Source organism: Eleginops maclovinus, chromosome 9 (genome assembly GCF_036324505.1).
Source record: "Eleginops maclovinus isolate JMC-PN-2008 ecotype Puerto Natales chromosome 9, JC_Emac_rtc_rv5, whole genome shotgun sequence".
Taxonomy (NCBI): domain Eukaryota; kingdom Metazoa; phylum Chordata; class Actinopteri; order Perciformes; family Eleginopidae; genus Eleginops; species Eleginops maclovinus.
The window spans coordinates 23,049,798-23,066,233 of NC_086357.1; the positions used below are offsets into that span (position 1 = coordinate 23,049,798).

Consider the following 16,436-nt stretch of genomic DNA (forward strand, 5'->3'; position numbering starts at 1 on the left):
CACATACCACATACATGCACCCCCTGCAGTGTGTGTGTGTGTGTGTGTGTGTGTGTGTGTCCGTGTGTCCGTGTGTCCCAGATATGCTGTCAGACTCTGGCCACTAAACCCCCTCCACAACTCTCTCGCACAATAACCGGAACAGGCTGAGCTCCATTACACAAACACTGAAGGCCGACGACGGAAAATAGCAACACTTTCCACAACATCGTGTTATTGATGTCTGCAATAATCACAGTCGGAGCAGAGATGAGAGAGGAGATATCGTATGTGGGACACTATGTGTGTATGATTGCGATTACAGCCCACCCTCCATGTTTATACAACATGGAGGCGTGCAGATTCCCCTATTTCTTTAAGAGTTGGAGTTGTTTTGAGACGGGGAGCAGCTCACTCCATCCTCTGAAATGTGTGATGGAGAGGAAATAGTATGAGGAGAAAGCAGGTGTGTAGTTTGGACTGCTGATTTTCCACCGCTTCCTGCCAAGACACCCTTTTTGAAAAGATCAATCCACTTGTGAGGAATAAGTGGTATCTCTCAAAGCTAATTGTTTTATAAGTGCCTCAAAGCTTTGATGGCACTTCAAACATACCAAGCTTTCTTTATCAGACACTCAATAGCACCCAGTCAACATTTTCAGTGCAAATAACAATCAAGAGCGGCAACATCCTTCTTCTTATCCGTCTTTTATGTCTTTCAACTCCCTCTGGAGGGAACTTTGGGATTTGAGCCTTTATACACCTATATAACACTCAACAGGAAAAGGAAAACTCGCAAAAAAATCCAAATAGAGCCCCTTTAAATGTCTGACGTTTTTTCAGTCTGTTCTGTCTGAGGTCAATATCTTATGTAGGTGCTTCCCTCTGTTGCAGGTTATTTAATTTATCTATTTTCCTATTTGCTTATAGTTGGCACTTCAGTATCAAATCAAAAAGGAGATTTCCTGTGTGCTTGTTCCTGCTTTTCATAATTTCATCCCTTACAGCAACAGCCCTGACATTTATTTCTCTGGAGAATAACATGCTCAGTATTTCTTTTTTAAACTGATTGATGTGTGTGTGTGTGTGTGTGTGTGTGTGTGTGTGTGTGTGTGTGTGTGTGTGTGTGTGTGTGTGTGTGTGTGTGTGTGTGTGTGTGTGTGTGTGTGTGTGTGTGTGTGTGTGTGTGTGTGTGTGTGTGTGTGTGTGTGTGTGTGTGTGTGTGTGTGTGTGTGTGTGTGTGTGTGTGTGTGTGTGTGTGTGTGTGTGTGTGTGTGTGTGTGTGTGCGTGTGTGTGTGTGTGTGTGCGCGCGCGCGCGCACACGCGCGCGCGCGTGCTGGAGATGAGAAGTAGTGTTCAGGTGTAGAAGTCATGGCGAGGCTGGCGATGGCCTGGAGCCACAGTGGCCGAGAGGCAGGACACACAGCAGGAAGGACAGGGTGACATAGCCACAGGACAGAAGCACACACACAAACACAAAGACGGCTATTTAAATGAGTCACACACCCAAACAAACGGCCCACTTGCATAAAAGGACAAATGAGCTGATTCAAAGACACAGGGTTATCTGAAATAGACACACACACACACACACACACACACACACACACACACACACACACACACACACACACGCGTGCACTCTGTTTGTACCTTAAGGTCAGCGCAGCGCCTGGTCTTTAATCAGAGATGAGAAACATGTCCACATCGCAAAATCACAGCTTCTCAAAATAGTCCTTCCCTTTCATCTTCCCCTCTACGACGTTTCCCCTCCCCTCTCTCCCAAAGCAAGCCCAATCATCAGCGTGACGAAACATCCTTGTGACGATGACAACCACACACACTCACACACACGCACGACTGGCACGCATAGCATGACCAGTCTTTGCTGCTATCTAAATTAAAGCAGTGTCTGTGATGTGATGAGTCTTGATTGGTGTAAGCTGGGTCACTTTGATCTATCTATGCCCGTCACATTAAGCTCACTGACTGACTATCCTGTAATGGGAAATGACATTTTACTCAATCGCTGCCTAACAATTTACGTTTAGTTTGTATGTAGCCCACAGCAGCAGCTAGTTGTACACTTTCCTATTCATCCGTATCCACCTCCAGGGGGCTTATTATGCTAATTTCAGGTTCATATTTGTATTTTGTGCCTCTACTCTGACATATTTCACATGCTTTAATGTTCATAAAGCTCTTTATTTTTCTCATACTGCCTGTGCTGCAGCACCTCTTTTCACCCTCTGTCTGAAACCAAAGCCCAGTCTGCTCTGATTGGTTAGCTGGCCGGCTCTGTTGTGATTACTCAACCGCTTAGAGATGTCCCGCCCCTTGGCCTATCATGTACAATGTGTTGGACCCAATAGGAGTGCAAGTTACATAGTGGGTAAACAAAGGGGTCCAATGTAGGCGTTTCAGGCAGGGGGAGTGTGAGGGAGAGAAACTCACCCTGGAGGGAAGTTTTTAAGCCTTTGCAGACCATTTACATGCACAAAAACCCACATAACACACTACAGGAAAGGGACAACCCTAAAAAGCATGACATGACCTCTTTTAAAAGAAAGGATTATATTTTAAATGCATCTGGCTCCCTCCTTTAATAGGCAGGAGAGGAAATGGCTCTTAATCTGTTTCCTTCTGCAGCACCATATGTGCTGCATGTTTACAGTGCAGATCTTAGTGTGGTGAGCCTGTGTAGTGTTATAATACCTTTTGTCTTCGTCGGCATGTTCAGACAAGAGCCTCTTTGCTCCGACACGTTTACATTCCTGAGACAAACACAACAGTAGAAAAGTTGACGCCGTTTGTTTCACTCTCATCTCTCCTTCTGCTTCCCTTAAATCTGCCAGCTTCCCTTCTCTTCTCTCTTCTCTCTCTTTGAAAATTATTTCTCATCTGTGGCATTAATCTCACATACGCAGGCCGTATTTGGCTCTATGGTGATGTGGGTGTAAGATGTAGAAACACGGGGGATTGCACACACTGGAGTGAATACACACACACACACACACACACACACACACACACACACACACACACACACACACACACACACACACACACACACACACACACACACACACACACACACACACACACACACACACACACACAGAGGTGATCGAGGTGTTTGCAACAGAGGTAGGGTGGATCTTCTAAGCTGAGTACAAAGTGGCACAGACAGAATCAAGGCGAAACAGACAGACACACAGATCACTGATAGAGGGAGGGCAAAATACAGTGTTCAACAGATCGAGATGTTGTTTTCTAATTGCTAAACGAGCAGTTTGATCAACAACAAACAAATACAGTTTACAATCCCATCAGACGAAGAGAAGTGTCTTGTATGATTTTTAGCTTGAGAGCAATTTCATTTAATTTATTCAACCAGGGCTCATAGAACCTGCAGTGGCAATTGTTCACCATTTCTCTGGCATTTTATACACTAAGCAATGAATGGGTAAATGTTAAAAGGTGAATTAGAGATTTTGTATATCCTTAAATAGAAAAGCAAATGTCCCTTTTAATCTCAACCTACACTGTGAAATGCTTAGTTGGGTTCAGCAGAGGCTCATAAAAATAGTGTAATATCTAATAATGTAATACACATGTGTTTCTTACATGGGCTGGGCATACGAATCCTTAATCTATACATCAGTTATTTATGAAATTGTGAAAATAAGTACTTTATTATACATTGGTGCAAATATGAAGCTTAATTCAGATATATTTGTTGAAATCATTAAAAAATATAGTTAATTTGAGATCCTAGACTGGGCCAAAAGATGTGTGAGTATCAGGTTGTTGCATCTATTTAATAATACTCATTCATCCAGTGTATTTAATAACCTCAGATCAGTAAGACATGCATATAGCCGTGATTTCAGATACAAATAGCGGATTGTGAAGCGGTGCTGTGCAGTTTTGAGGAAGTGTTACAGTTCCCAGCCACTGAGCTCCTCTTAACTGTCTTAACAGTCTAAGCTTTCCATGTAGTGTAGAAGCTGCTCTACTGATCTTTAATCCCCTCAAGCTCTCTCCTACTTATCTTCTCCATGTTTTTTTTCCCTTCCTAAATTCTCTTCTATATGCACACTCCCTCTTACTGTGCTGTTTTTTTTTTTTCCAGTTGCTGTAGCTAAAATGGAAAGGAGATGAATAGTGTTCTCCTCCTTATCTCAGCTGTCATGCCCACCTTCTGAAACACTGCATCAGGTTGTAGTTATTGGATTACCCTGGACTAATTATAACTAAAATCAATGGTGTAGTCATTGGCGTTGTTGACTTAACGCGGCGAGAGCACAGGGAAGTCGATGACAAAGCTCAATCATTTTAGCATCGTATTGATCAGGATGAATGGCAGGAATACAGTCAGGGTTTCTTCCCTGGGAACGCATGATAAATACATGTTGTTATTTGTCTCCCTTCCTGCCTCTCTCTGTTTCCCTCCTTTAATCATGTCCTTCTCTCTCTCTCTCTCCAAACCACTCTCTCCTCAGACGAATACAAGATGAAGGGCGTGGAGGAGGTGAAGTACATGAGAGGAGATGAAAACCGGGTGAACGCTCGCAACCAGGAGAACCTGGTGAGAGACACACACACAGAAACACACACCAACATTTCCACTGACAGCCCGTCATACACACACAGACTCAGACCTTCTTCTCTAAAGGCATCTCCTATCAGCCTGCACACTTATTGTCTCTTGTACACGTGTAAAAACACACAGAGGTGCCTCTCACGCAGGTACAGACATGCTGGCGTGTGAGGAATGTGGGGGCTGATCGCTCGGCTGGTTTGACTCCCTTCCTGCAAAACTTGTGGTCGTAATGGTTGGAATTTATTTTTAATTGTCACCGTAGGAGTCAGTTTATTTAAGAATTACCTGTACCCACATTTAGCATCCAACGTATAAAACTTGGACATGTTCACATCCTTTTCAACAAACTTAATGTCTGAAAAGTGTAATAGTTTTAAGCAAGAGGACTTTTGCTTATTCAGTAAATCAGTTCGGACTCAGTGGCCTCCCGGCAAGTGTTAAAACAATAACCAATGCAACTATATCTCCTGATTCAGATAAGATAACTCTTTATTGATCCAATAAGAGGAAATGTGGTTATTGCAGCAGCACAAAGACAACCTTATTACAGATGAATAAAGAAGGTAAAAGGAATACAATTAAATTAAATACAAAACCAGTGTCAAGCTGCAGCTAATTTATATAACTGCAGCTCGATAGCCAGCTGATTACAGTAACATGATATGGACATCGAGGTTAAGCATTTATTTGTATCTGAAATTAAAGCGACTGCAGCACAGGAAAGGCATAGGTTATAAGCAAAGAAATCAGGCAAATGGAGCTCGAGTTACAGTCGGATGATTAGCTGTGATTAAAAGACTTCAGAGGGCGTTCTTATTATCACCGGATCGTTTTTCTCATATCTTCTTCCCAAACAGACAGATAGATGGATTCATTTTATTGCAAAGGAAACACAGTTTTTTTTAACTCAAATCTAAAATGGCTGCTTGTCTTGTTTTCTAATGAGAGGTATGCTATGTAATTTAGTTGAGTTATGTAAGCCCCAAACCACAATTTTACGCAGTCACTGGCTAGAGCAGTATTTGTTTCCCACCACTTGTCATTACTGAAGCTGTAAGAGGAACACACACACACACACAGTTGTATTAGACCTGTGTACATTACACCTGTACCTGATATCTCATGGCTGTCCTGCAGTAGCAGCTGAGCGAGGACATAATTTAATAACAAAGATCTGATGTGACATGTCCTCTCAGTGGCGTGGCTGTTTGCTGATGTGAGTTGTTTGTTTTCTGCCTGTTTTATCGGCTAATAATGAAAACTAATGGCCTGTGTGTGTGTGTGTATGTGTGTGTGTGTGTGTGTGTGTGTGCCTTCAGGAGAAGAGTAATGTGCAGTACAGGGGCAAACTGCAGAAGGAGGTCTCTTCGGCAAACATCAAATCAAAGTAAGTCTCCAGCTGCAGTCTGCATACTGAAATAAAAGCCTTATGGGTATTGTATAGAAATAATCTCAGTATTATGCGCATCTCCAGATAGGAAGTGTATGAGTCATCAGCTATAATTTAACTCTAAATATATTACTGTTGGATTGTTGTGTTTCTTTTGTTTTCATTTATAATATTTTTTCCTTTTATTTTTATTCAAGGTTTATTTTTTCCCCGTTTCTTTTATGCGATTCGCCAATACTCCTACATATAAAAATACATTTAATATTCGGAGCATCTGTTGATGAAAAACGCATATAAAGTAAAAAAGTATTACGGGCTGCTCTGATAACATTAACACTTCACAATACATTGTATTCAACACATGTTTTCTGTAAAACTTTGTCTAAAGTCTATGACAGAGGCCCTATTATGCTTTTGTACATTGATCACAAGTAGAGGTAAAGGGTCACTTCACCCAAACTGCAAAAAAGCTGTCACGTTTTAATTTGACTTGTATTTGTTATCGCTATATAAGGTTATCGGGAAATAAAGAACATGCACATAAGAAAAAAGGATAATAATAATGCACGCTGTGATAATATACTTTTGCCAGATCACTCTGAACAAACTCATAGGGAGCGCTACATCCACAGAAAGTAGTTCCGGTGAAATCTGTTTCTAATCATAATGCGTGGTGATTTGCCTGAACTGACAATTTTAATAAACCCAGCGTCCATTAACTTTAAGATCAGTATGTTAATATTATGATGTGTGAAGTAAGTGATATGCTGTGTCTGGTTTTCATAACACTGCCAACCTGTGTGTGTGTGTGTGTGTGTGTGTGTGTGTGTGTGTGTGTGTGTGTGTGTGTGTGTGTGTGTGTGTGTGTGTGTGTGTGTGTGTGTGTGTGTGTGTGTGTGTGTGTGTGTGTGTGCGTGTGCGTGTGTGCGCCAGTAAACATATTGCATATTGGCTGTACAGAACTGAGACTGGGTTTTATTTAATAAAATAATCATTTAAATTCCTACACTGCCTTTCTCACACTGTGTGTGTGTGTGTGTGTGTGTGTGTGTGTGTGTGTGTGTGTGTGTGTGTGTGTGTGTGTGCGCTGTGTGTGTGTGTTTGTGCTGTGTGGGGGGCGTAATGGAAAATTCTCATGATGTATTTGTTGCCTCCCTTCTCCTCGTCTCCAATCTCTAACTTCCTCTCCCCCTCTTGCTTTTCTTTTTTTCCCTCTCCCTCAGTATTCACACGTCAGAGAGCCAGCAGGAATTTTTCAGGATGCTGGATGAAAAGATTGAGAAGGTGAGGGAGGTGTGTGTGTGTGTGTGTGTGTGTGTGTGTGTGTGTGTGTGTGTGTGTGTGTGTGTGTGTGTGTGTGTGTGTGTGTGTGTGTGTGTGTGTGTGTGTGTGTGTGTGTGTGTGTGTGTGTGTGTGTGTGTGTGTGTGTGTGTGTGTGTGTGTGTGTGTGTGTGTGTGTGTGTGTTGGCAGAAGGTGTGGCTACATGGGCTTTGGGCATTTAAAGAAACAGCTGTGTGTTGACATTTAAAGAGACAGGATGTACAACAACATCCATTACGCGCTCCACATGTGTGTGTGTGTGTGTGTGTGTGTGTGTGTGTGTGTGGGGGGGGGGGGGGGGGGCATCGCTGCATGATGAGCACTTACTACTCTTACTCTGCCGCTTGAATCACTCCAGTTATATCTGACCGTAGATGAGGTAGCGGATTAAAAATGACACTGAGTAATGGCTGGACTCAGCTTTTAGGTGATGCATTTAATTCTTCCAACACTGGCTTAAAATAAATCGGTGTCTTCTGCAGGGGCGGGAGAAAAAATCATGTTATTTAAACCTTTTTTTAACAAAGATATTCACACAGTCACCTTTTGCAGACGTAACTGTGTTGGAAAATATAACTTTAGAACCAAAAAGCATCTCTAGCACACTGCTCTTGCTCAGACTTTCATCAATAGTGTTTTACACAATTCTTACAACTATGTTTTACCGACTCCAAACACACAGGTGTGGGACAATATTCTTCCTTTAGCGGGTCCCAATATTCGTCAGCGATATGTGTACAATCTGACACGTTATGTTCTACATATAGGATGGTTTTTGGCAAGAATATAGACAGAAATGGACAAAAAAACATGATAATCATCTGATTGTGTAATCAAATTTTATCTTGAATTTTCCATAGGTAGATATAAACAAAATTCAATAGCTGTCAGGTTAATATATCAGAGAGTTACATTTGAAATTCGATTTCCACTTCAATTGTACTTCAATAAATATATAAAACAACATTAAATGGAAATACTGTAGGTACTAATTTGGCAACACTGATTTTCAGCATAACACTGCCTGGGTTTTAAAGCCTCCGATGAGCTGTTAGGCAGGCTCTGGAGAGGATGTGGATTTAGCTCTTCCTCCTGATGGAAGAAACAAAACAACGCACCTGCCCACCTGTCGGCACTTAGCGGCTAAAACAAGTATTTCCTCTTTCAGTAGCTGCAAATAGTCAAGGGTTTTGTTCAAAAGTGACTGGAGTAACAGGTGCGTCAGCATTTGCTTCAGACGGATGTGTCGGAGCGAGACATTTAAAGTAGGTTATTTCTGGGGAAACTTAACTAAAGTAAATTAGAGTAGAAAAACATTTAAATTATGCACATCTCATTTTCTCTCCATCTATTTTTTTTGCAGGGGCAGGACTACTGTTCGGAAGAGGAGAAGGAGGAAGATGGGACATAGCACAGAGGCCCCCGAGATCCACCCCAACAGAGCCTCCCAGTGTGTGTGTGCGTGTGTGTGTGTGATATATATTCGTACGTGTGTGCCTGAGAGAGTTGAATCAGTGTTTAACCAATGGGGCGCTGAAATGACGGGACAAAGTATGTGTTGGTTAAGCATGTGTGATTTTGGACGTATGGCAAAGATAGTATTTTAATGGAAAGAGTGGGCAATAAATGTGAGAGAGAGATATTTGGATACTGGAAGACTTTTCCGGAGAGTCTACAGCCCTCCTCAGACATTCAGGCCCCTGAGACGACAGATGGAGGGACAGACGGATGAAAGGTGAAGATGGAGGAGGATGTGACGGGAAGAGTCATTTCAAGAAGCAGGACAACAGAAGCCCTCTATCTGTCCCCTCGTATCTGTCCATCTGTGGCTCGAACCTGAACATTTAACTCCTGCAAACGGACAAAGGTACTCCCAAATATGGAAGCCCAGAGAGGACAATTGCCTTTGGTGTGTGCGTGCAAGACTGAGAGACTCACAAGTGAAGAAGAGAGGAAGCGCTGGAAGGAAAGGATGGCAAAGGCAGAGGAGTTACGTAACACCGCCGGGATCCATACTGAACTTTTACGGCCTGCCTACTTACAGCCAAGGCCAGCCATGAGGGACTGAGAGAATGGATGAGGGCACCTGAGGGATGAAAGAGTGAAAAATATGTGATATTTTAATAAGAAAGAGTAAGGAGCTGGCCGATGAATTACAAACTCAAAACTCCTCCTGCCTTCTAAAGTCAAGGACCTTTTTTTTTTTTAAAGACACATTTTTTAAATTCTGTTTCGCAGCCACTTTTTTAGTTTTTTGTTTATTTCTCTGATGTTTTCTTTCTCCTGTTTGTCTTACTCTTGGCTTCCTTCGTAGTGTACCATCATCTTCGACTCCATTATCATCCTCCTCACTACAGCGGGCAGACTGAAGCTGGGTTAATTCAGAGCATCTGAACATCCTCCTCCATGAACCATAACACTGAACATCCTAGGTGAAACCCACACACACACACACACACACACACACACACACACACACACACACACACACATATAAATACAAACATAGATTTTTGTATTGTACATATCCTAGCACACTCGTTCCAACACATCTCGGCATGTACATACAAACCACACACATTGAGTCATTTCACCAGCAGACGCTCGTGTGTGTGAAGATTTCCTGTAAAGCTTTGATTCAGTGTTCACACACACACACACATACACACACACCCCCCAGGCTGACCTCGAGAGGAGGATCGCTGTTTAGAAACATCACATTTTTTGTTGTCTTCATCTTTTCCGGATTCTTCCTGTTGTATTATTTTGAATACTTTTTTTCTATTAAAAATAAAAACAAAGAAGCTCTTAACCTTCACGTGTGGCATCTTTCTCTGTGTGTGTGTGTGTGTGTGTGTGTGCGCGCGTGTGTGCGCGTGTGTCAGGCTTTAAGCTGAGTAATGCAGCGCGTCATGCCGGCAGAGTACTGAGGAGTGTGAAGTCAGACGATTTTCTTGTGGTCATGCTGCCCAGAGCCATGGAGTCAGAGCAGAGTCACTGAGAGCTCCCAGACTGCGTTCCGCCACCTGCTGGCACAAATTCATTACTGCAGTCTGTCATGCAATGAGGTAGATTTCACCCATGATAGAATACCAGATGCATCATTAAATGTGAGCCAGGGGGGGTTATTACTATTTATACTTTTATGACAAGGTTGTAGGTACACAGCTTGAATGATATATTACTATGCCAGTGATCAATGTATTATTGTTCTTCTTAGACATGATAGGTTTACATGTTTTAACATTCAAACATTACATGGTCTTGCATGGCGGTAAAGAAGGCTAATTTTTAACCAATGTTGGCAGACTTTAGATAAATGTTGTGTTGTTGTTTGTTCAGTAACTAGCATTACTGGTTAAGTTGAATGACTTTGTATCTCTCTCGTGATTTAATATTATTTATATTGTTATACTGCAGCTGTTGCATGTAGACAAACGGCTATTTTGGCTACAAGCAACAGCTATTCAGCAGAATTAAAGTCTCCCTTTAAACTACAAAACACAAACAATTGAAAACTGCACAAACCAGTACATTAATATTAACAATGGATTTGAAATTTTGAAGCTAAAGGTGTGACGGGTCCCTCATCTATATGGATCTTTATAGCGTCTTTCAGCTTTTTGTTTTGGATTTTCTGGCTACGACGTTGTAACGATGTTTCAGCAAAATGATGAAACCTAACCTGCACGTCCTGCTCAGCCCCAAATGGCAGAACAAGTCACTGACTACCTAGGGAACATTGTGCAGTCTCTACGGCCAGATAATTACCTCAGGAGTTGGTGGAGACCAAAACAGGGCTAAAAGAGAGAGAATACTGCTCTTACATTTGTCATGTGATCACAAAACATGACTCCAAATGAATTCCAATCTTGCTCCGTATATGTTGGAAGTAATAAAGTAATATAATAATTGCCCATATATTTGCCTCATGAGATGTATAGGGTATACTCCAATGTTGTCGCTGCATAGAGAAACTATGCAGGTCAGTTAGTAAAACTTTTTGGTGCTTTTATAAAGGTGTACGTGCATGGATAACAATAATGAGATTTATATAGAAATCATAAAACATCTTCCACAAAGGTTTTATTACGGACACTCATTAAAACTCATTCTGCAGTAAATAAAAGTTGCATCATAAAGGAGGACACTCATTTGTCCTTGCAATGACTAATTGAGTGAAAATACCAACGTGATAACTGAGCAGCGTTACTTCAATAATGACTCTATGATGTGTGTAGTCTATAAAAACCCCACTGTGATCGATCGATATCTGCCTCTGGGCTCGGCCTGATGTGGGAGTGGACGGCATAATGCTTTGCGTGAGTGTCAGTGGTTAAGTTGATTACAACAACATGAAAGGATCACTCAGTAGATTCTGTAATAGCTGCACCCTGTCTCTCTCTACCACTTTACACACACACACACACACACACACACTCACACTCTTTCACCTTGCATGACTCGCTTGCAGGGGCACATCAGGTTACAATCAGCAGCCACTGTGCACATCAGCAGAGTTAAATACTCCCTGTTGGCTAGTGCTCACAGCAAGGCTCCAAATACAGAGAAATAAATGGGATGGAGGCAGACAGAAAGAGTGAGGGGAGGGGAGAGAGGGGTGGGCAAAGTAAGAGTGAGAATATTAAGAGGAGGAGGGAGCTGAAAATGTAGGAGGGAGAGAGTGAGGAAGAGACGGATGTTGCCCGTTAACCTCAGAGAGGAATACAGGCAAGGAAATGTTCTTTCCATCCTGACGTAAGCACCAATAAAGAGCCCACCCCTCCCTGCGTTGTGTGTGTGTGTGTGTTTGAGTGAAATACTGCCTAAAGTGTGAAAGTCCTTATTAGGGTACAACATGTTCTTGGCTGCTATTGTGATTTAAGTCCAAATCCCTAAATACATCTGAGCCAAATCCAACAGAAAATGTGTCATTATGAGGAAAAGTCTGCAGTTTGCTCGACGTTAATGAGAATATTCAGGCAGTGTTTGCAGCTCTAGCAGCTTCTGAAACATTGACAACCCGCATTTTCGTTGTTGTCTTGTGTTAATCCAGGGAATGCAATACCTGCTAATCATTTGGGGAGTGATACCAGGTTACTGTTTCGGATTTTGTTGCCGGGATGGCCATTACGCTTGTATTTGGAAACAGATTTCCAAACAGATGTGGGTTTGCAATATAGGGATCCAGAGACACACCTCAAAAGCTTGACACACATTTTATGACTTTTTATGATCATTATTCCCCACTTTTTACCTATTAACCCCATTTGTTATTTGATTTGACTTCTGTCTTAAGTGTGTGTGGTAAACAAAGTTCATTATTAACATGGGGAAACATTCAAATTGCTTTTCAGTTACAGGAAACAAATTATAAAAAGTAAAGTAATTAGGTTTAAGCTTAGGATGGCTGTGGCCCAACTATCCTAAACTGGCCAGACCGCTGTGGTTTTATTTTAACAGTTATTTTTTGTTGTTTCCTACAATCTTACACATTTCTGTGGACATTTTTTTTACGAGGTAACACAAAGTAAGAAAAGTAGGAGGAAAAGGGCTTAGAGAGAGTTAACTACATCACACATCCAAGTTTGGTTGCAAAATATGTGCAGAAAGAGAGAAACTGCACACATGTATTGGCAGTAAAATATTACCCGTTGGCTGGTGATACAGTTGAAAAAAACAAAATGTGTTAAGGGGATTTTTAAAACGTAGTTAGATTTTAATTTCGTGAACCGTACGGTGAGATACTGTAATATTTATCATGTCTGATTGTTTTTGAACATCAAAAAGGAGAACTATTTAAGACATGAAACAAGGAAACAGACATTTGAAATGACATTACAATCACTGAAGACAATACAATTGATCTGGGGTTTAACTCTGCTTATTTTAAGGTTGAATGTGCACATAAGATAGCTTCTGTCTCATGTTATTAAATCATAGGACCCTGTATCTGTGATTTCATATTCGCTGTTGAGGACATTGAAGGACAATCCCTTGAGATTTGAAGGGTTATTCAAAGAGTCTTTCACTTCAGTTTCAAATTGACTGTAATTGTAGGTTTTTCGAATGCCCATGTAGAGAGTGAGTCAACACAGAGAGGAAAAGGGATGGATCCCTGCCTGGATGCCCAGCAGGTCTTAAGCTTTGTGTCTTAAAACCCTTTCCAGCAATTCCTCGCTGCCTAACACCCACTGCAGAGTGAACTACCTCCATTAGCTCTAAACACATTCATTTGGAAAAAATGCCACCACCAGCCGTGTTGCTCACACTCGTTGTGGAGAAGTATATATATTTCCATCCATGTAGAGTACAACACCTATTTTCCAGTGTCTCCGCTCTCGGCGCTCCATCCATTTGTTTGTAAAGCCTCTCCATGCAGATCCATACTCTGGATTACCTTGGCAGAGAAGCAACACACACCAGGGGGAGTCCAAGGCTTTAGGAAGGTAGCATTGAATGCATTTGCATTCATGCCACACATCCACCAGAAGTGACCTACTTTAGTCCCAGGAAGCTAATTGTTCAGTGTAAACACACCAGATTTTATCTATGAAGATTTACGCAACCGCCTGACTGCATCTTCTGTGAAGAGACATTTATTTCAAGATATTGGACATTAGTCGTGAATTCTCTGTGACTCGCAGTGTCTCGAAATGGATAGCCAGAGAGCCTGATGCGTTATGGTACTGCACTCTTATTATATTTTTTACTGCTGTCTGCCAAATTCACATTAGCTGAGCAAGCAGAAAGAGCCTGGAGCAAACCTGGTGACTGAGGAGGCCGTAGCATTGCAGCAGTGTCAGGAGTAGTTTAGCTTCTCAATCATCTGACCAGCAATGAGAGGCTTTCTCTCACACTGTCTGGAGCCAAGTTCCCAAAGGACAAGAAAGTGTGTGTGTGTGTGTGTGTGTGTGTGTGTGTGTGTGTGTGTGTGTGTGTGTGTGTGTGTGTGTGTGTGTGTGTGTGTGTGTGTGTGTGTGTGTGTGTGTGTGTGTGTGTGTGTGTGTGTGTGTGTGTGTGTGTGTGTGTGTGTGTGTGTGTGTGTGTGTGTATGTTAGAGAGAGGAGAGAGATAAAGGATAAATCAAGAGCACCATCTGCTGGCTTGGCCTTTTCCATGACGTTGAGGAAAATGCCCAGTGCAAGGCTCCCTCAGAGCGTTTTCTATAATCTATAGGGATGTCCTTCACCCTGACTGCCATGAAGGAGTCATAAAGTCTCCCCCCCATACACACACACACACACACACACACACACACACACACACACACACACACACACACACACACACACACACACACACACACACACACACACACACACACACACACACACAGGCAATTCTTCTTCTGGTATCACTTGTTTAATTTGAGCCTCACCAGAAAATTAAATTAACCTAACGATGAAATCCTATAGCTTTCTACATTATTTTCATGCTTACTTTTTTCCTGCTTACTCAAATACAACATGTGGTACATATATTTTTCCAGGAACTTTCCATTTTTTCTATTTATTGAACGTAGTTATGAAGGATTTACCCTGCTATTTAAATCGTAGCTATGCTTTCCTTGCAACCACAGCAGAACAAACCAAAAACTTGGCAGTCTTTAAAACGTACATTTATCCTAAACATAACTTTGGAAGAAAAAAAAGAATCAGTTTTGCTTTATCTGTCATCCATAGTTTAGTTACAGAGACACTAATGGCTGCATGTCAAGTACCGAACCACAATTACAAAGCAGATGTTTTGCTACGACAGAAGAGGTAGTGCTCGAGCCGTTTGAATCAGAATGAAAATATTTCGTAGGCGGCCACCGTGTTGAAGCATGACGCTGGGCTAACAGGGCGAGGTTGTTTTTGAGAACTGAAAGTGCAGAGTGACTAACACAGGGGGTAAAGTTTGAGTTTTTGATTAGTCATTTATTTATATGCAATTTATTGAAATGTCAGCATTGTGTGACCAAGGTTTGGCCCTGAAGCAAATAAGCAAATTACAACACAGACAGACTCTCCTTTAGCTGTGTGGACTGTTGATGATCCTGAGCTTTGCTAAAAACAACTGTGTGCAGGAATAAAATGAAGAGTGCACATTTATAATGTCAGCAAATCTTATAGAGTAAAGTTTTTTGGGGGAATTTGCAGGTCAAGAAGGAGAAGTAAGAAACCTTAGAGGTGAAGTAATCTAGAAGTGACAGATGTTCCGGGTAATATTCACTCAAATTTGCAAAGATGTTTTAATTTCTATTATAATTTAGTATTCCTTTACAGTTCAGATATTTTTTTAAATGCATTGATAAATGAAAAACGAATTTTGATAGATGAAAATAGTAAGAATGGATACAAATAATTACGTAACGGAAGCAAGGGATGCTAACTTACTCCATCATCTTTTGATATTGGAATATAGCAAATAGCCTTTCATTGATTTTTTTCCATTTCAATATACAGTACATAACAATAATACAAATAATAGATTTCATTTATATAGCGCCTTTCAAGGGACCCAAGGCCGCTTTACTTTAGGTAAGGAAAGACAACAAATCAAACAAATAAAGGAGTGGAACAGGGGGACTGTGATGGGTTAGGGGTCAAAGGCAATGGTGAACAGGTGAGTTTTAAGTGATGACTTGAAACACGTTTATTTATTGTTCTTCTTCAAGTCGAGAGGTTCGATCAATTTGAAGAATGTATGTATTGTATTTGTGGTGTCTTGCTTTAGGATTTGTTTTCTTAACCGTGTTTGGGAAGGCACTAGAGGGAGCTAATGGTTAACCCATCTCACTCTGCCTGTCTCTCATCCACAATGAGTAGGAGCATCCAACAACAGACAACAAAGAGCACTCTCATTACCTCAATGACGAAGGAAAACATTACCAAGTGGCTGAGATCCTAGTTAAATAAACAGAGCGGAGTCGAGACAGGGACAGGAGTGAGCTGGCTTTACCCGTCTGTCTGTTCTGTGACTGCACTGTAATTTAGAAAGGTTACTAGAGGTTTACGGTAATCATATAAGAACACAGAGCATAATGCTATGATAGCATTGAGGGCATGGATGCCAATTTTTAAGGGCTGGAGGTATATATTTGTGGAGAGTTTTCTATATACTTTACATAGCAGTACAGCAGATTAACAGCAAA

General features: G+C 41.5%; 1 protein-coding gene across 1 annotated transcript in view; it reads left to right on the forward strand.

Moving 5' to 3' along the window:
• The window catches only part of zgc:92140 (uncharacterized protein LOC447854 homolog), a 28,184-nt gene extending 18,075 nt beyond the window's left edge, over window positions 1–10,109 (forward strand). The window contains exons 3-6 of the mRNA XM_063891802.1: window positions 4,486–4,571; window positions 5,906–5,973; window positions 7,200–7,260; window positions 8,661–10,109. Of these exons, the coding sequence (XP_063747872.1) occupies window positions 4,486–4,571; window positions 5,906–5,973; window positions 7,200–7,260; window positions 8,661–8,708 (263 nt within the window). The 3' untranslated portion in view covers window positions 8,709–10,109. The remainder of the gene's footprint in view (window positions 1–4,485; window positions 4,572–5,905; window positions 5,974–7,199; window positions 7,261–8,660) is intronic.
• Window positions 10,110–16,436: the final 6,327 nt, after the last annotated feature.